This window comes from Ailuropoda melanoleuca, chromosome 6 (genome assembly GCF_002007445.2).
Source record: "Ailuropoda melanoleuca isolate Jingjing chromosome 6, ASM200744v2, whole genome shotgun sequence".
Taxonomy (NCBI): Eukaryota; Metazoa; Chordata; class Mammalia; order Carnivora; family Ursidae; genus Ailuropoda; species Ailuropoda melanoleuca.
In genome coordinates, this window is record NC_048223.1 from 49,664,203 (window position 1) to 49,685,223 (window position 21,021).

Consider the following 21,021-nt stretch of genomic DNA (forward strand, 5'->3'; position numbering starts at 1 on the left):
AAACAAATAATCTAGAGATGATGATAAAGTTTGGTTACTGCTATGAAGAAAAAAGAGTATAAGAGTGATGATGGAAAGTCTCTTTAAAAAATATTATTTCAAATTGATGAGTTCAATTTTTTCACATGAAAAGGTCCTGAGGTGAGAGAGTCCTTCAGGCTGTGATATAACCAGAGAAGGCCTGGGTGGCTGCCGTGTAAGAGGAGAGTAGTGGAAGGAGAAATAGGCAGAAATCAGGTCATGCAGAGTCTTGTTGGCCATCTTAAGGCTTTTGTGTATTTCAAGTATAATAAAAAGCCATTCCTAAACTAACTCAAGCAAAACTCTTGCAAATTTACTGAGTAAAATCCAGTCTGTAGAGCATCAATAAAAGTGGTGAAAATCCACACTTTAGTTTCCCTCATATTCTAGAATATTAACAACCACTTATATACTAATATTGAATGGAATATATATGGGTATTTCCATCAGTACATCCCATTCAGTATTACTATTGCATAAACAGAAACCCCTGAGAGATTTAGGTATCATTTAGACTTACTATTTACCCCTCCAAGCTTCTTATTCTACTTTTGTTCTGAAAACAAAACCTCAGGAATGCCATTAGCCTCTGTAATGGGAGGTATGGTAATGTTGTGTTTGTGAATAAACATAAACTCCGACACAGAAATGGAAGTAGGGAAATTGTTTCTTTTTTTTTTTTAATTTTTAAAATTTTTTTATTATGTTAGTCACCATACAGTACATCCTTAGTTTTTGATGTAGTGTTCCACGATTCATTGTTTGCATATAACCCCCAGTGCTCCATGCAATACGTGCCCTCCTTAATACCCATCACCAGGCTAGCCCATCCGCACCCCTCTCCCCTCTGAAGCCCTCAGTTTGTTTCCCAGAGTCCACAGTCTCTTGTGGTTCATTTCCCCTTCTGTATAAAGAGCAGTCTTGAGTTAGTCCCAGAAAAAGGAAGTATATACCCGAATGGCTCGGGACAGCAAAGGAGCCCCTTGCCTCTTTGTAAAGTCGCAGCACATTTCATCGGACAGATGAGGTATTAAATAAAAATACGTAAACATGCAAACATTCTATCACCGTTAGTGGGCTGCTATTTAACAAAACACCTGATGTGTTCAGAAAAGACAGTTAAAGAAAGAGAATCCTTTTCTTTCGGAGTCTCATTAAAGGATAAATGAACACGGTATTGCCTGGGAGTACTTCGAAGTGATACGGGGGCATAAAAGAAATAATATTGGCCAGGAATTGGTAGCTGCCGAAAATGGTGCTGGACTGTTGACCAAACCCACCCAGAAACCAGAGGGCCCAGGAATGCTGGGAGTGGCTCTTATGGTCTAGGCTCCTGGGGACAGAACAAGGTGGGGTGTAAACTGGGATCATAAAGACAAGATAATAGCCCATTGCCCTAATTCACCCAGGTACACTCTTGTACACACTAAACTGGTCATAATTCATGAATAGGCCTAATTCATTAACATTGTTCGTGTATTCTTGGGCAATGATGTATGAAGTTTATATATTCTGGAGGAAAAAGAAACTTGTTGCTGGCACTCATTATGCTCTTTTGTCTACATCAGGGTATATTTAACACTTACTATACTAAAAGTCCATTTTTATTCACTAATTTCTTTTATTTGTTTCAAAAGGTAATGGTAAAACACACATAAAACAACCATCCCCTAATTGACCTGTGTATAAGCTTGGGTTTTAGGTATCATTATTCTAATGTAGTTTATTTAATCTGAACATATAATAAAAAGTTAACAACTGACATAAACACCGTACGTGTCACAGAAATATAAGGTGGATGGTTTACTTACACTTGGTATTATAGGAGGTGTCAAGGTGCCTTTTCTCAAGCCTTCCCAGTTAAAGCCCTCAAACCATCTAGGAAAGGAAAAAAAAAAGGTAGCTAGTTAAAGGCATGTTATTTCAGCTAAAACCTTCTCATTGCAACATATGTGATAGAAAGCAGCTTTAGGCAACCAATTTCAGTGTGACAAGATTGTATTCTATTTAATCGCAAACTTTTATGGTCAGGTTTTTTAAAAATATGCATTCCATAAAATAATTGTTGAAATATTTAACACCAATTAGAAAATAACTCCTTTTCTAGCCGTTTCAGGCAGAATGTCTGGATGACCTTGTTCCCACACTATCATTATAACTTAATAAATGTCATGATATGCTTGGCCCTGAGCCTTACAGGACATTTTATTTTAAGGCTGTAGAACCAGGGCATGAAAAGTCAGGATAGATAATTATCCTTTCAGCTTTGCAATGACAATGTGGGCAGCCTCACTTAATTAACCTTTCCACTTCACTGTATTAGGTCTAACTCTGACTTGGCACTTTTGTGTGTGTGTTCATAGAAAAAAAAACATTAAATATGCAATACCAGGGTCATAATAATTCCTAACAAAATGTCAACACATTTGACTAAAATAGATTGAAGGTATTTTCTGTAGTTTTTCCTGTGCAAATGAGGACCAGGTAATACTAAGGTTTTTGGTTCTGTTTTGTCTTTAAAGTAGCAAATGCTTACACCAAATTCTTAGCAGACGTTTTAGATATTTTGATAAATAAGTTCTTCCGGTAGGGATGCGAATTTGTGAGTGTTACAAAAACAGACTAATTAAAAAAAAAAACCCAGTTTGGTCTTAGTTTAGCATTCGAATATCCAATTAACTAGGTAAGGTTTAATATTAAGATGTTGCTATGGTTAAAAAAAAAAACACTACTCTACTTTTTTTTTCTTTGTTTTATCTAATTAGGAAGTGGTGGGAAAGGTATATTCCGGTTTCTGTCTGGGAAATGAGGCATGACATGGTGGAAGACTTTTATTTTTGATACAATGGTAGAGAATAGAATCCCAGAGTTAAAAGCACACATTTCCTCTTCGTACCAGAGAGGAAAAATGCCCATTAGTGTGAGTTGGGAGAAAATTCGGTGAATCGGTCACTTAGTATGGCTTGGGGTCATGTGTGATGTTCCGGAACCCCAAGCAGAAGAGCCTTAGATCAGAAGGCTAACTGGTCTGATGTGCCCTTGGATGTTCCCATAGTCTGACTACTCATCACACAGCCTGGGGAGGTGCCTGTCCTGCTTTCTGGACCCTCCACAGAAAGGGACGAGGAAAGAACTTACTTGTGCTTCTGAATGTCTTTCACGCCGTTTTTCAAATTCCCTAATCTTTCAGATGGGTTATCCCTGGAAAAAAATAAGGACTTTAAGGAATCAAATCACTTTTGCATTATGATCCTTTCAAAAGTCATGGGGCTGAAATGCTTACCTGCATAGTTTTTTAATTAAATTAGCAGCATTTTTGGCAATCTTCTTTGGAAATTCTATCATGTCAATCCCCCTCAGTATGATGTTATAGGTTTTCATAGGATCTGGGCCTGAGAAAGGTGGGCTGCGAGAGTAAGATGTGAAAAGAGAATCACTTTCGTTTTCTAAATAAGAAAACTTAAATTGTCATAACTCTACAAATGACATTGATTCTTATCTGGGGACATATATGAGTAGTGATAACGGAATGATGCGGGATTAATAGCAAAACATCAGGGAAACCCTTTCAAGGAAATCACTTAGCAAAACCATACATGGTCAAGTTTGTTTGCTCTTCCCTTCCTATCTTTTTAGTGCAGGTGCTGAACCCCTCTTGCTGTCGTTGGCCATTCAAGATGCTTCTTCCACTTTCTAGCCCTTTCCCTGCCCTTGATTACACCTGAAATGAAGTCCAAAATCACTAGAACGCTACAAGACATCAGTGATAGGACACCATCTCCTGTTAACACCGCCCTCGCTCACTGGGATCAGCATGCCATGATCCCATGACCTCTATCAGCCAACATAAAGTTTAAATTCTGTCAAAAGCTTTTTATACATCTATTGAGATGATCGTATGGGTTTGCACCTCTCTCTCGTTCATGTGATTTATAATGTTGATTGATTTGAGAATATTGAACTACTCTTGCAGCCCTGGAATAGATCCCACCTAATTGCGGTGAATGATCCTTTTAATGGATTATTGAATGTGGTTTGCTAATGTTTGGTTGAGAATTTTTTTGCACCAATGTTCTTCACGGATATTGGCCTGTAGTTCTCTCTCTCTCTCTGTCTCTCTCTCATAGTGTCTTTGGTTTTGGTATCAGTGCAATGCTGGTCTCATAGAATGCACTTGGAAGCTTTCTTTCTTCTATTTTTTGGTTACAGTTTGGTGAGACTAGGTCTTAACTCTTCTTTACCTGTTGGGTAGAACTTACCTGTGAAGATTCTGGTCCCCTCCTTTTGTTTGTTGGAATTTTTGGAATACTGATTTAATTTTGTTATAGGTTTGTTCAGATTTTCTATTTCTTCCTGATTTTGTTTTGGAAGGTTATATATTTCTAGAAATTTACCCATTTCTTTATATGGCAATGAAGTGGACAATCTAAATTTTTGTAGCATTCATTCTTTACAACCTTTGTATTTCATTGGTGTTGGTTATTACTTCCCTTTTATTTCTGATTTTAATTATTTGGATTTTGGATGCTTTTTTCTTCACAAGTTTTGTCAGAGGTTTTTTTTTTTTTTTTTTCAAAAATCCTTTCATTGATCTTTTGTATTATTTTTTGGTCTCTCATTTATTTCCTCTCTGATTTTTATTATTTCCTTCCTTTCAACTTTGGGCTTTGCTTGTCCTTTTTCTAGTTTCTTTAGGTATAAGGTCAGATTGAGATTTTTCTTGTTTCTTGAGGCAGGCCTGTGCCACTATAAATTTACTTCATACAACTGCTTTTGCTGCCTCCCAAAGATTTTGGATTGTTGCATTTTCATTTGTCTCCATGATTTTTTTTTTTTGCCTCCATGTATTTTTAAAAATTTCCTCTTTGATTTCTTCATTGACAAATTGGTTGTTTTGTAGCATGTTCTTTAGCTTCTGCGCATTTTTTTTCCTATAATTAATTTGTAGTTTCATACCATTGTGGTTGGAAAACATGCTTGATTGGATTTCTATCTTAAATGTATTGAGACTTGTTTTGTGGTCTAAGTTGTGCTCTATCCTGGGGAATATTTCATGTGCACGTGAGAAGAATGTATTCTGCTTCTTTGGGATGGAATGGTCTGTATGTATCTGTTATGTCCATCCAGTCTAACATGTCTTTCAAAGACATGGTTTCCTTATTGATTTTCTGCCTGAATGATCTGTCCATTGATGTAAGTGGGGTGTTAATGTCCCCTATTATTGTATCACTGTCCATTTCTCCCTTTATGTCTGTTCATACTTGCTTGATATATTTAGATGCTCTCCTGTTGGGTGGATCAATATTTACAACTGTTGTATCCTCCTGTTGGATTGATCCCTTTATCATTATGTATGGCTTGTTTGTTTTTGTTACAGTCTTTTTTAGTCTATTTTATCTAATATAAGTATTCCTACTGCAGCATTTATTTATTTACTTTGCCTTCCTTTTGCTTAGAATATCTTTTTCCATTTTTTTCACTTTCAGTCTGTATGTTTGCCTCTTGTAAGCAGCATGCAGATGGGTCTTTTTTTCTTTTTTAACCATTCCATCATTCTGTGTCTTTGATTGGAGCATTTACACAATTTATATTTAAAGTAACTATTGATAGGTGTGTACTTATTACCATTTTGCTATTGTTTTCTGGTTGTTTCTGTAGTTATCGGTTTCTTTCTTTTTCTCTTGTTCTCTTTCCTTGTGATTGATGGGTTTCTGTAGTGTTATGTTTGGCCTTTTTATCTTTAATTTGGTGTATCTTTTATAGTTTTCAGGTTTGTGGTTACCATGAGGTTCATATATAATATCCTGCTTAGAGTCTACATTAAGTTGATGGTGACTTAAGTTCAAACACATTCTATAAGACCTTGATTTTTACCCCCTTCCTGCCACTTTGTGTATATGTTGTCATATTTTACATTTTTTAGATACAGCTGATTTTACTACTTTTGTCTTTTAACCTTTAAACTAGCCTTATAACCTTATAAGTCATTGCTCTATTACCTTTACTATATGTTTGCTTTTACTAACGAATTTTTTTTTCTTTCATAATTTTCTTCTAATTATGGTCTTTTCAACTTAAAGGATTCTCTTTAACTTTTTTTTTTTTTTTAAGTAAGGACAATGTAATGATGAACTTCATTACTTTGATGGTCTGGGAAACTCTCTCTCCTTCAAATCTGAATGCTAAACTTGATGGGCAGTGTATTCTTGGTTGTAGCTTTTTGCCTTTTGGCACTTTGAATGTATCATGCCACTCCCGTGTGATTGCAAAGTTTCTTATGAAAAATCAGCTTATAGCCTTATGGGTTTCCCTCGTACATAACTAGGAGCTTTTCTCTGGCTTTTCAAATTTTCTCTTTCTTTTTAATCTTTGACATTTTAAATGTTACCTGTCATGGGCTTATTCTTGTTTGGAACTTTTTGGGCTTTCTGAATCTGGATGTCTACTTCCTTTTCTAGGTTAGAGATGTTTTGAGTTATTATTTCCTCAAATATGTTGTTTGCCCTTTTTTTTCTCTCTCTACCCCTTCTGGGACCTAGATAATGGGAAGATTATTTGATATTTTCCAAGAGATACGTCTCTCTCTCTCTCTTTTTTTTCCCTGTTCAACTGGGGTACTTTCCATTACCCGGTCTTCTAGATCTCTGATCCATTTTTCTGTCTCTTCTAATTTCCTATTGATTCCCTTTAGCGTATTTTTCATTTCCATTATTGTATTCTTCAACTCTGACTCATTCTTTCTTTTGTATTTTTTCTATCTCTTTTTTAAAGTTCTCACAAAGTTCACCCATGCTTATCTCCATTTCATTTCTTTCTTTCTTTCTTTCTTTTTTTTTTTTTGAAGTTTTGTGTCATTCTTTCATTTGGAGCATATTCCTCTCTCTCATTTTGCTTGACTTGCTTTGTTCTATGAATTAGGCAGAACAGCTACTTCTCAACTTGAAGGAATGATCTCATGTATGGTCATCCCTGGGTAGACTGTGTGGCCTGGTGACTTTGGCTGGCTGTACAGAGCTGGAGCTATCCTGGGCTTGGGGGCATGGGCCACTTGGTGTGGGGCCATCCTGATAGGATGGCCAGAGCAAAGTGGGCATGGGTGAGGGCAGTCCCAAGGCTCTCCACAGAGAAGATGCCTGGCAGGACAGATGAAGTGGGCATGAGTTGGGGTGGTACTGGGGCTCTCCAGGAAAGGAGCACCTTGGCAGGACAGGCGGAGCCAAGGTGGGCATGCCCAGAATGTTCTGAGGGTGCTCTGCGCCTGTTTTACTTTGGTGAAATGGCTGGAGCCATAATGTCCTCATGTGTGCCATGCTGGGGCCACACTGGTGGGGACACCTGGGGAGCCAGGGGCTTGGGCTCACTGAGGTGGCAAGCCAGCTGTGGTGTCCAGGCTCTGCTCCCTTCTGCACCCTGAAGGTGGAGGGGAAACATAAGCAGGGGTGCTCGCCAGCCCTTCAGACCTGTAGAGAGTTCCAGCAGCTCTCCTGCCGTGCGGCAGGGTTCTAGGGCTGGTTCCTTTATTTAAAGTTGCCACGATTTTTTTCTTCAGTGCCCAGGGCAGATGCATCTGGTCACGGTCCTCCAGTACTATGCCTCCCTACTGCAGTTCATGTAGTGGAGGTGGGGCTCCCGTGTCCCCAACCCTCTCACCTCCATCTCCCCTGTCATTTTTTATGTGGCCCCTATCTTTTGCTGTACAGAAGCCATTCAGTCAGCCCTCAGTTTCCCATTACTATTATTTTTCTTCCACATGAAGCTAGTGCCCTTCTAGTGAAGCCACATCTCTGCCTGGAATGTTCTGTCCTTGCTCTGTACGTCTAACCCCCTTCTTCCTTTAGGGCCCGGCCGCAGTCTTGCCTTATTCAATAGCCTCCCTGGAAAAACTGAGCCCTCTTCAAAACTCTTTGATTTATAATGACCCTACTACTCCTTGTCTCTTGGGCCTGGCAGGATGGTGTATTTCTTTTTCTCTTCCTTGAGGAGCGTACAGTCTGTCTTAGACCTGGAAGTATCCAGAGTACCCTTTTTAGTTGTTGATGACTATATTATTATTACACAGAAGACCTGCAAAACATTCCCATTTCATTTAGATATCACAATTGTTAGTATGTCCTCTTACTTCTATAGATAGTTGACCCTAGATATTTTTATAACAATACTATCTCTCTTGCTTCATCGCTGGCTAAGTGACTAGGCTTGAAGACCTCACAAAAAGACACAAGATTGTTCCACATTGTCATATATGTATAAAGATTTAACAATGATGAGGTCAAAAGTTGATGTTGAGTTTTTCATTTGACCCATTTTAGAGTTTGTTTTATGAACTCCTGGTCACTAGCATAATTAAGGGAAGCATTGGAACAGGAAATGGTGAGATGTGCTTTAAGATGGCCTGAGTGGAGGGACAAAGACTCGAGTGTGCAGCTGTCTGCTGGTCTATTTTTAACAATGGTTCTATGTCAATGTCCATACCTGCCAGTCAGAAGTTCATACATCAGGATTCCCAGTGACCAGTAGTCAGCGGAGATGTCATGGCCTTTGTTCAGGATGATCTCTGGAGCTACGTACTCTGGAGTCCCACAGAAAGTCCATGTTTTCTTTCCAAATCCTATTTTCTTTGCAAAGCCAAAATCAACCTTACAAAGAAAGAGAGAAAAACAAGTTATTTCAAGACAGTTATATTAAGCTTAAAAGCAGTACATTACTGAGCTGAAGTGCACTGATAATACAGTAAAAACAGATGCACATTACCATAGTCCTATGATCTGCGAGGAGTCATTTCTACTTCAAACAACACAGCCTCCCTGATTAAACTCAGGTTCAATAGGAAAAGTTGAAACCGGAGTATAGGATAAAACTGACATCATTAAAAAGAAAGGCAGGTCTTTCTTTCCAGAAATATTTTTCCATCTTTTCCTCCTTTCATGCCAATGAAGGTTGGGCCATAACTCCTTTACTGAAAATGTTTAGAAGACCAGTTGGACCGCCTTGACAAACTTTCCAGAATATGCATGACTTCTACTGGATTGAGGTTGACAATTTATTTAGTATTGAGAACCCACTTCACTGCTGAAGGAGCTAAGTCACAAAGTTCATCCCTGCCCTTGGTATCACAAACAGGGATACAATGCAAATGTGTTCTTTGTTTTTCTAGAGACCTTTTGATGGAGGAGCATCAAATGCAGAAAATCTATTTTTTTCTAAAACAATTTGGTTGAGAATATAAAGCATTAGCTGCCATTGATTTGATTTTTTGAAAACTGTATGCTGAATAGAAATTCCAAAAGTTTAAAAAATAGAGTCATAAAAACTATACATTTTATAATAAAAGGACTTCCCTCCTACAGTAAGTGTTTGTTTAGAGTGCTTGACCCATTTTATTATCATGTCACTACCATTATAATTAAAATGGTCTGGATGACATTGTCTACCAAGCCCATTTTTTTTCCCCCATTAAGATTATACATAAACCAGGGTGCCTGGGTGGCTCAGTCAGTTAAGAGGCTGCGTTAGGCTCAGGTCATGATCCCAAGGGGCCTGGGATCGAGTCCTGCCGCGGGCTCCTTGCTCAGTGGGGAGACTACTTCTCCCTCTATCCCTCCCCCCCCACTCATGTTCTCTCTCTCGCTTTCTCTCTCTCTCTCAAATAAAATCTTAAAAAAAAGATTATACATAAATCTAAAATATAAAATGATTTGTGGTTTTCTATAATGTAAATATCCATTTCCTGTGAATGGCAGAAAGCAGATTTGGAAAAGGTCTACAGAGGTCTTCTCTTTAAACACAGTCTGCCAAGGGAGTATTAATTTAGATTTAGCCAATTTAATTTCTTATAAAAATTTGCATCATTTGAAAGAATAGTTGGTTGGAAATAGTAATACTAAAATCTGCTTTTAAAAAAAGTGACAGCATTTACAAGGGGAAATGGAGATGTTAATGAACACAGCTTGACAAAGGAGTATTTTAAAAGCTGCAGGGCAGATGCCACAGGAAGAGTGCACTGACCAGCTTGGTGTAGCCTCTGTGATCCAGGATGAGATTTTCTGGCTTGAGGTCCCTGTAAATGATTCCTTTGGAATGCAGATAGGCAAAGGCTTCCACCACGCATGCTGTGTAAAATCTGGTCGTAGAATCTTCAAATGAACCTCTGAGATACAGAAAACGGAAAGCACATGAGACCTTAGTTTCTCCGATATGATTTTATTTATGTTTTCTCACTTCCTCATATTCCTCTGCCACAGTTTGACCCCAGAGCCAAATGTCCTATGGCCAAACGTCACAGGATTGGTACTTGCCTTGGGTTTTCAAGAGCACATGAGGATCAAGTCAAGGAATTCTTTTGCCCTGAGGAAGGGATGGTTGAATCTAACCTGCACGCCTGAGGAAGAGCTCAACCACACAGCTCGTCTGTGAACTTGGCCCTGCCCTCTAATGAGGCACAGCTTGTGGTCAGGGGGAGACGAGTCCTATTTTAGAGGTTTGTTTTGTAAAGGGAGTTTATAGGTTAGTCATATTTATTTTTAGAGGGCTTGTTTCTGAATCTCCCTAAACAATTCAGATACAGTTCATGAGAGGATGAATAAAAAAGTTAATGTTTTCAAAGAACCACTTAGGAAATGAGTTGTGATGCTATGATGTAATCATATATCACAAGCTAAATACTCTGTTTTTGAAACTTTTGCCAATAAGAGAAATAATACCTACGTCTCACACTATTGCCTTATTAAGAAAAGACGGAGTGAAGAGATAAGTAGAAGGAAAAAGGTACTTGGAAGGGAATATAGATTAGGAAACTTGATTCTGATGTTTAGCAAGAAAGCTCATGTTCTCGGTCTCTCCCTCTATTTATTTAACAAAATAACAATAAGGGGGGGGAACCCCAAAACAAAAACACCGGCATCTAAGGTTAGCTCCTTAGTTCCACAGCAGAACCTTCATACTTTAACTGTTTTCTTTTCCTTTCCATGAAAGGAAAGATAAACTATATTGCCCTTTTTCCAAGTAGTAAACATAATGTAATGATTTCATGATATTTCCGGAACTTTCCTGTGAACAGCTGCTGCAAAGGCAGCTGTGACGTAACATGGAAGATGAGGACACTGGCCATTACAGACAGCCCGCAACCCAGCGTGGCCCCGGACTTGCTCCTGCCACGGTCCCTGATGCCTCTTTGCATTCTGGTGACTTTTGCTGCTTTTCTCAGTATTGAGGAGTAGAGGCTAACACACTGGGAAGCCGAACATGACTGGTATTTTTTACAAAATGGAGCAGTGAATCCAAGGTGAAAGCAACACCTTCCAGGTCATTTTAACAAAGACCTAGTTTCTTCTAGAAAGTTCCTCAACTCCTAATGTCCCCTGAGTTATCACTGAAGCAATTAGCTCTCCCCAAAGAAACGTCTTCCTTTTGAAATATAATTCAAGGCATGGGGCTATCTACTCTTACAGATACTAGAATCTTCACTATAATTATGAAGGTTCTAGTCTCCAACAATGGTTGAGTGAAACAATTGTGAATTTATAAGGACAAGAAAAAGTTTCTTTGAGCAGAAATGATACATTGTATGTTGCAACTGTTTGCTGACTTGGAACTCTGTCTGCGGAGGGAACACTGTGCAATTCTGTGCATTGAGAAGTGGTCTGGAGTAGTCACTTTTCTTTTTGCCCTGAAACAAATATGCTCGCCCATCAAGAGCAGCTGATGTCCTTCAATTGGAGATCACTGGTAGCGAATAGCAAGCATCCATGTGCAGATAATGAACACAGCTTGAACACCGAATGCCCTATGGGACTCCAGTCCTTTGTCACTGGAGAGCTTTGCAAATCATGGTGGAGCGAAAACAAAACAAGACTGTATGTGGAATACAGCTTTGTCTTATTTCACATTACATGTTTTGTTTTAATGAGAAAACTAATGACTTCCTTGTATCAGGCCTGTCTAGCTGTGATTTGGATAGGCCTTTTTGAAAGCCTACAAATTCTTGATTACTCTTGGAGATTATTTCTGCAGTTGTGACTTTGGGCAACATCTCTCTGTTTTCCTTAATTTTCACTTGTTAATGGAACCAAATGGACAAATATGTCAGGAGAGTGAGCCCTTATGAGAGATCAACTTCTCAGGAAATCTCTGCAGAAGGGTACTCATTTATTTTCTAAGTCTGTCATTAGCAGGAAGATGAAAAACATCCTAATACAAACTCAGATTCATTGGAGGAGACTCTAAGTTAGGAATATGGACACTGAAGCAAGAATCCTGGGCTCAAATTTGGCTTTCTCTTGTTTAATGTTGAGCATCTAACTGAACCTCCCTCAGACTCTATGATTCTCTTGTGCAAAACGGGGCTAGTAATAGAAACTATCTCAATGGATTGTCATAAGGATACCAATAATTGATGAGAATATTTAGAATTAGTGCCTGGCATACAACTGGGTACCTGATAAATACGAGCCATTCTAGTTGAGCACCAAAAAAGGTCTTCTTTAGCTGCTGTGTGTTAATCTAGGAAAACTGAATGACATGGACAGGTCTGAAGTCTTCTGGGGATGGGAGCGAGGGGTCTTCGATACCTAATTGACACTGTCTTTGGGGTATTTGCTGCCTTTCATAGCCAAGGCTAACTGCCGTGGGTCAGCTCTGAAGGGTCTTCTGCTAATCTCTGTTCTTTTCATTTTCTCTACGCTTCTCACAAATGCACAGGGCAAAAGGACTGCTTTATTGCCTTCCAACTGTCATCATAAAATGAACTATCAACATTCACTTTTGGGTCTTCAGTTCTAGACAGCTCTGTTTCAAGGTTTCTCTGATTCTGAACCATTTTGGAATTTGGAACGTTCTAGAAAGCTGGTTACCATTCCTTCAAAAATCTATTTTGAGTCTCTCCCCTATAGAAGCATATTAGTAACTGATTTTTTAAAAATTAAATGAAAATGCTATTTCAAATCTGTTTCCATGTTATGTGACAAATCGACATAATATGTGCAGGCAAAGTATCAGCAATACAGCTTCATCACTGAGCCTTTGATGTGGGTAATTTGTGGATTTTAAAATACACTTCTGGAAAACAGTCACAAAGCACAGCATTAGGGTGACTGAAAATGAAAAATTACGATGAGAATTGAAAATGACAACATATATTTGATCTAAAACAAAAACGAAAGCTTGTTTTATCAACAGAAAGTTGCTTAAAGAAATAAATCACTGCCCTAAATAGCTCTTGAAAATAATAAATTATGCCTTGACAGTTGTGTTATTTCAATTAAAACGAGTACGGAATAGGCCCTCATACCTTCTTTGGGAAGGGGTGGTAGTTTTATTTTAGCTAGATGGCAGTAGATAACAATTTGAGAGAACTAGAGGAGTATGGATAGTTATGAATAGACCCAGCTTTCGATTTAATCACAGTGTTTAATCAACTTGTCATAAACGGAGTCCCGAAATGACAGAAATCAACAAAGGCAAAGCATGTTCCCTCTTTTGTCTACGAACACCAATCATGAGTGAATATACACCTGACGTGTGTTGCAACCCGTGAAGGTTGACTGCCAATTGTAAAGTTAGGGAGGCCAAATTAGGATGAAAGTAGACTCATTTCCTTGAAATACGTTGTTTTTTGTTGTTGTCAAACTGTAATTAAAATACAATGTTCATTTTAGATGTACAGTGTAACGATTCAGTGACTACACATCACTGTCATCATCGTCTGTCACCAAACGTTATCACAATATTGCTGGCTGTATTCCCCATGCTGTACTTTCATCTCTGTGACTGATTTATAACTGGAAGTTTGTCTTTCTCAATCCCCTTTATCTATTTCTCCCATTCCCCTCCCCTCTACCAGCCTCCCTTCTGGAGGAGGCCAACTAGCTTGTTCTCTATATTTAAGAGTCTGTTTTGTTTTCAAGATTCCACAGCTGAGTGAAATCGTATAGTATTTGTCTTTCTCTGACTTATTTCACTTAGTATAATACTCTGAGTCCATCTGTGTGGCTGCAAATAGCATCCCGTTCCTTTTAACGGCTGAGTAATGTTCCCTTGTAGATGCACACTGCATCTCCCTTGTCCATTCATCCGTCGTTGGACACGTGGGGCGTTTCCGTACTTGGCTGCTGTAAATCATGCCACAGTCAACACGGGGTGCACGGATACTCTCACATTAGTGCGTTTGTTTTCTGTGGGTAAATACCCCGGAGTGCAATTACTGGGTCATAGGGTCGTTCTATTTTTAATTTTTTGAGAACCTGCCATGCTCCTTCCAGAGTGGCTGCACCAGATTGCACTCCCACCAATGCCACATGAGGGTTTCTGTCTTTTTGATTCCAGCCATTCTGAAGGGGTGAGGTGAGATCTCAGGGTGGTTTTGATGTGCATTTCCCTGATGATGAGTCTTGCTGAGTGTCTTTTCATGGGTCTGTTGGCCACTGGCTGTCTTCTTTGGAAAAATGAATATTCAGGTCCTCTGCTCATTTGTAAGTGGGATTATTTTTTCATTACTGAGCTGTAGGAGTTCTTTATATATTTTGGAATATTAACCCTTTATTGATTACAGCATTTGCAAATATCTTCTCTTACTAGGTTGCCTTCTCACTTTGCTGATGGTTACCTTTGCTGTGCAGTAGTTTTTTATTTTGGTATAGTCCCAACAGATTTTTTTTTTTTGGCTTTTGTTTCCCTTGTCTGAGGAGATGGATCTAGGAAAATGTTGCTAAGGGTGAGATCAAAGAGATTACTATGTTTTCTTTTAGGAGTTTTATGGTTTCACGTCTCACATTTAGGTCTTCAATCCATTTTCAGTTTGTTTTTGCGTGTGGTGTAAGAAAGTGCTCCAGTTTTCCCAGCACTATTTGAATAGATTGCCTTTTCCCCATTGTATATTCTTGCCCTGGCTGTAGATTAATTAACCACATAATAGTGTCAGTTCATTTCTGGGCCCCCTATTCTGTTCTATTGATCTGTGTGTCTATTTTTTTTTAAAGATTTTATTTATTTATTTATTTATTTATTTATTTGAAAGAGAGAGAGAGGGAACACAAGCAAGTCGAGTGTAAGAGGGAGAAGCAGGCTTCCGCCGAGCAGGGAGCCGGATGCAGGACTCAATCCCAGGACCCTGGGATCATGACCTGAGCTGAAGACAGACGCTTAATGGCTTAGCCACCCAGGCACCGCGTGTGTGTCTATTTTTGTGCCAGGACCATATTGGTTTGCTTACCATAGCTTTGTAGCATATCTGGAGATCCAGGATGGTGATACCTTCAGCTTGGTTCTTCTTTTTTAGGATTGCTTTGGCTATTTGGGGTCCACACAGATTTTAGGATTACTCCAGTTCTGAGAAAAATGCTATTAGTATTTTGATGGAGATTGCAATGGTGCTTTGGTGGTATGGACATTTTAACAATATTCTTCCAACCCAGAGGCATGGAATAGTTTTCCATTTGTATCATCTTCAATTTCTTTCATCGATGTTTTATAGTTTTCAAAGTACAGGTCTTTTACCTCCTTGGTTAAGTTTATTCCTAGGTATTTTATTCTTTTTGGTGCAAATATAAATGGGATTGTTGTCCTAATTTCTTGTAAGTGGGCAGGGAAAAAATAGTGGTAGGGTCACTAGGTGAGCGGTCCACACTTGGTCTTTCTGTCCCAGCTGTGGGTGCACCAAAAGGCAGGGCTTTTTCCCCTGTGGTGGCAGCTGAAAGGCTTAGCTATTGGAACGGTGCTGTGCTGGTGTGCGTGGCTATCTTTCCCTCTCCCCCGAGCAGGAGTCCCTTTGGAGGGATGGCTGCTGAGGGGAGCAGCTTGAATGAGACAGGTCCGCAGGGAACATGGGAGTGGGGCACGCAGTGCTAGCAAGCTAGGTGGAGAGGACTAGCACTGGCTCCCACAAGTGTCTGGCCATCGAGGCTGGAAAAGGGAAGAGAAGAGAAATGGCGCCTGCCAGCACTTTTTTCCTGGAGAAGTCTCCTGAAGCTTCCTGCTGGTCCAGTGCATACTCTGTCAATAAACGTCCTCCAGGCGCACCCCAGGCACTTTGCTGTTTCTGTGTCATTTTGGCAGCTTACTTTTTTAAATATTTTTTTATTATATTATGTTAGTCACCATACAGTACATCCTTGGTTTTTGATGTAAAGTTCGATGATTCATTAGTTGCGTATAACACCCAGTGCACCATGCAATACGTGCCCTCCTTACTACCCATCACCAGCCTATCCCAATCCCCCACCCCCCTCCCCTCTGAAGCCTTCAGTTTGTTTCTCAGAGTCCATAGTCTCTCATGTTTCATTCCCCCTTCTGATTACCCCCCTTCTTTATCCCTTTCTTCTCCTACCGATCTTCCTAGTTCTTATGTTCCATAGATGACAGAAACCATATGATAATTGTCTTTCTCTGCTTGACTTATTTCACTTAGCATTATCTCCTCCAGTGCCGTCCATGTTGCAGCAAATGTTGAGAAATCGTTCTTTCTGAAAGCTGAGTAATATTCCATTGTATATATGGACCACATCTTCTTAATCCAGTCATCTGATGAAGGGCATCTCGGCTCCTTCCATGATTTAGCTATTGTGGACCATGCTGCTATGAACATTGGGGTGCATATGGCCCTTCTCTTCACTACATCTGTATCTTTGGGGTAGATACCCAGTAGTGCTTGGCTGGATCATAGGGTAGCTAAATTTTTAACTTTTTAAGGGACCTCCACACTGTTTTTCAGAGTGGCTGTACCAACTTGCATTCGTACCAACAGTGTAGGAGGGATCCCCTTTCTCCACATCCTCTCCAACACTTGTTTTTTCTTTCCTTGACAATTTTTGCCATTCTAACTGATGTAAGGTGGTATCTCAGTGTGGTTTTCATTTGAATTTCCCTGATGGCTAATGATTTTGAACATTTTTTTCATATGTCTGTTAGCCATTTGTATGTCTTCATTGGAAAAGGGTCTGTTCATATCTTCTGCCCATTTTATGATTTATTTGTTTCTTGTATATGGAGTTTGAGAAGTTCTTTGTAGGTCTTGGATACCAGTCTTTTATCTGTAGTGTCATTTGCAAATATATTCTCCCATTCCATGGGCTGCCTCTTAGTTTTTTTGACTGTTTCCTTGGCTGTGCAGAAACTTTTTATCTTGATGATTTATCTTGGAATTAACCAGAGATGTAAAGGATCTATATTCTAGAAACTACGAATCACTCTTGAAAGACATTGAAGAAGAAAGACACAAAAAGATGGAAAAATATTCCATGCTCATGGATCGGAAGAATTAACATAGTTAAAATGTCCATGCTACCCAGAGCAATCTACACTTTCAAGGCTATCCTGATCAAAATACCAATGACATTTTTCAAAGAACTGGAACAAACAGCCCTTAAATTTGTGTGGAACCAGAAAAGGCCACGAATCGCCAAGAAGTGTTGAAAAGGAAAAACAAAGCTGGGGGCATCACAATGCTGGATTTCGAGCTGTACTACAAAGCTGTGATCACAAAGACAGCATGGTACTTGCACAAAAACAGACACACAGACCAATGGAACAGAATAGAGAACCCAGAAATGGACCCTCGGCTCTTTGAGCAACTAATCATTGATATAGCAGGAAAAAACATCCAGTGGAAAAAAGTCTCTTCAATAAATGGTGCTGGGAAAATTGGACAGCTACATGCATGCAAAAGAATGAAACTTGAACCACTCTCTCACACCATACACAAAGATAAACTCCAAATGGATGAAAGACCTCAATGTGAGACAGAAATCCATCAAAATCCTAGAGGAGAGCATAGGCAGCAACCTCTACAGACATCGGCCACAGCAGCTTTTTTCATGACACATCTCCAAAGGTAAGAGAAGCAAAAGATAAAATTAACTTGGCAGTTTACTTCTTATGCTGGCTCTTCAAGGGCAGGGACTCTAATTTCTGTTGCCCTCAGGCTTTCTGGAGTTAAGCCCACAGATGTCTAAAGTACCTGGACCCAAGCCCAGCTGATTTTAAATCCTTGCCAAGTTTGGCATCATTGACTTTCCAAGTCAAATGGTAGGGTTCTCGTTTTCCCCGTGCTGGGGGTGCCTGGTGTGGGGTCTGGTCCTCCTGCTTCTCCATGCTCCCACGTCCCTCCTGGTTGTGATTCATCTCACAGAAGGTCTGGTTCCCAACCGCGTCTCGGTTCCTCCTACCCTTTCCAATGTGGCTCTTCCCTACGATGAACTGGAGAAGGCTTGCTCTGACAGTCTCCAGGTTGTTTTCAGAGTTCGGTGTATAAATATCACTGTTACCCTGGCGTGTCCCTGGGAGGAGGGGAGTTCAGGATCCTCTGATGCTGCTCTCCTCCTGACCCCCTGAAATACTTTTGACCAGAACTATGCATTTTGTCATCTTAGATGGAATGTAAACAATTACCCTCCACAATATAGTTAGAATCAAAGAGAACGGAGTTTGAAGTTACTCGCCAGCTTACAAAACACATCCAGGGGGACACATGACTAGAAGTGAGATGTGCATGATTTGAAAATTATGGTTTCTGAAATAAGATATTCCATAGGAAATATTTACTTAAAATTTTTAAATATATGTTAACAGTTGAAATGTTAAATTTCAGTATATTACTATGTGTTAAATACCAACATTAATATATATATTAATACACCCATAAATATGTGTTTATATTAGTATATATTATGACATATTAGAATTTATGTATTATATTAACAACTTACATTTTTTAAAAAGTTGTAGGGATTGCCAATTCTTAATGTGTTACGGAGCAAAGGTGATTAAAATATAACGTGTATCAACCTATTCCAAATAATGATACAGAATGTGTGGAAAACAAAGAGTCATAAATGAGAAGATAAAACATGATAGCTACTAAAGAATAAACTAGAGAAATAATTGCAACAATGAACATTTCAGGGCTGTTAATTATATCTCAAAGACACTTAGCAGTCCTCCAGTCCTGTTTGGTATCATTTTATTTTTTATAGTATTTTAATTCTTAGTTTTTGACAACATCAACAAAAAAACTGCTCTGTGTGCCTTTTCTAGGCAAGAGAGAAAAAAGAGGCAGGAGCTGGTCATCTCACTTACTAGGTAAGAGGAGGAGGAGGCCTGTGGCTATCAGAGACTTCTTATGCTAAATCCCTGGGGCTTACAGGCATTACCATGTCAGTAAAAAATAGTCACACAAGCTTTTCTTAAAATCAACCCAAATACATTTCCTTTATCCTTTCAGAATAGCTTCTCCTGACTGACTGCTGCTTTCCTGGGATACAAAAAGAAAACTGAACGAATTGAATATGATTTGTTTTGACTACGGATATTTTCATATACACTGTAACTAATAGCATAGTTGTTTTCCTTTTTTTCCTTGCCATTTGCTGTTGTTCTTTCTAACAATTAACATTTAGGACTTTCAGCCTCAAACAAATAGAAAGCTATCAGTGGCAGTATTAACTGGAACCTAGATTTCCATAGCTATGCCCCCCCCCAACCAATTTTTTGAGTAGGGGGGGGAAGTCAGAATAAAAGCAGTAAGGTGTTACATGCATATATAATAAATAGTTCTGTTGTTTTTAATGCTGAGGCTTCAGCCCTCCTGAATCTTCAGGAAGGAGCAGACAGCTTTTATATCGCCAGATCATGCTGCTGCTTGTAGTAGTAAGGGCATGGTGGGGACTCACCAACTTTGTATCTCAAACCCAAGGATGATAAAAGGGAAGGAAATGGAACCAACCAAAAAGCATCCCAGTAGAGGTAGGAAAAGGACCACCCACTGATATTTTGCATCCATCCACTCCTATAAAGGTAAACCACTTATTAATACCAACCTTAGGTGCCCTGACAGACCAAAATACGTCTCCTTCAGAAGGCTTGGCTGGCATTTATGAGCCAACAAAATGCAAATCAAATTAAATAGGGAGAAATATGAAATGATATTTTCTTTCAAAAACTAGATTGAAATTTGATTCCTATGCATGTTTGATGCCCCATCAGTGGACTTCAGAGTGACTTGTGTTGTTGTTGCCTGCTTAAGGAAGCTAATAAAAGCTTCGAATAGTTCCTCTCCCTCTGTGGCTTATTATTGCTTTCATGTTTACTTCTACATGTAAATCTTCTATTCTAATTAGAACAAATCAGGGAAGATATCTCAAATAAATTAGGAGATTGAAAGGTCAGGTCAAAAATAATACAGTAGAACCACATTAGGATGAAGGAGACATTAACTCACAAGTCAGAATGTTAACTTTATGCAGCAGCCTGTAAATTATGAGAAGGGGACCACGTCTTTATTAGTGTATCCCCAGCTTCTAGCACAAGGCCTGGCATATAATCTGTGCTCAATTATTACTAGAAATACTGTAAAAATGAACTGTAAACATCTTAGAAAAGATGTTTATCCCAGCCCCTAATGCCAACATGATGCATTGCCCTATATACTTGTTTACCTTAAATTTAAGAAGTGAAACATAACATCAATGTAATTAGGACAAGATAAAGTAAAAAGAAATCCATCTGATATATACAAGGAAGGCAAAGGGGAAAAGACCTTAAAGGTCCATGTTTCCAAAGACATGAAGTTCCCATAAGAATGCTATTAGGGATGAGACTTCATAAGCTATTTTCTGGGTTCTATTAATTACTATTCTGGGATATCTACAGAGCAACAAGTTGTCAAAAAATAACCTGGCTTTATGGGAACAACAGGGCAGTCTATAACAGAGTTACAGTAAGATGTTACCCAATGAAGGAGACATGGGTAAGACTGTAACAAATATGAAAAAAAAAAGTTGTCAAAAGGTGAACATTCACAGGAACAAGGATGACTTCTGAATATTTGATAATTCATAGGAAATAACTGAAAGATCATTTATAGGAAAAGACAATTGTGTTTTAAGTAAAAATTTAGGATTGTTAATGATCTCCTAGGACATTTTATAGAATAGATTTTTAGTTTGCTAGTTCTATAAGAGATAGAAACAAGCACTAACTAGACCAACTTTACTTGCCCTGAAAGGGCAAACA

General features: G+C 39.0%; 1 protein-coding gene across 3 annotated transcripts in view; it reads right to left on the minus strand.

The window, feature by feature from the left end:
* PRKG1 (protein kinase cGMP-dependent 1) overlaps positions 1-21,021 on the minus strand; it is a 1,120,820-nt gene that overhangs the window by 4,604 nt on the left and 1,095,195 nt on the right. For all 3 annotated transcript variants that reach the window (XM_034662369.1, XM_034662370.1, XM_034662371.1), the window contains 5 exons: positions 10,027-10,168; positions 8,494-8,657; positions 3,305-3,427; positions 3,160-3,222; positions 1,833-1,899 (listed from right to left, as the gene is read on the minus strand). In XM_034662369.1, coding sequence (XP_034518260.1) covers positions 1,833-1,899; positions 3,160-3,222; positions 3,305-3,427; positions 8,494-8,657; positions 10,027-10,168 — 559 coding nt within the window. The remainder of the gene's footprint in view (positions 1-1,832; positions 1,900-3,159; positions 3,223-3,304; positions 3,428-8,493; positions 8,658-10,026; positions 10,169-21,021) is intronic.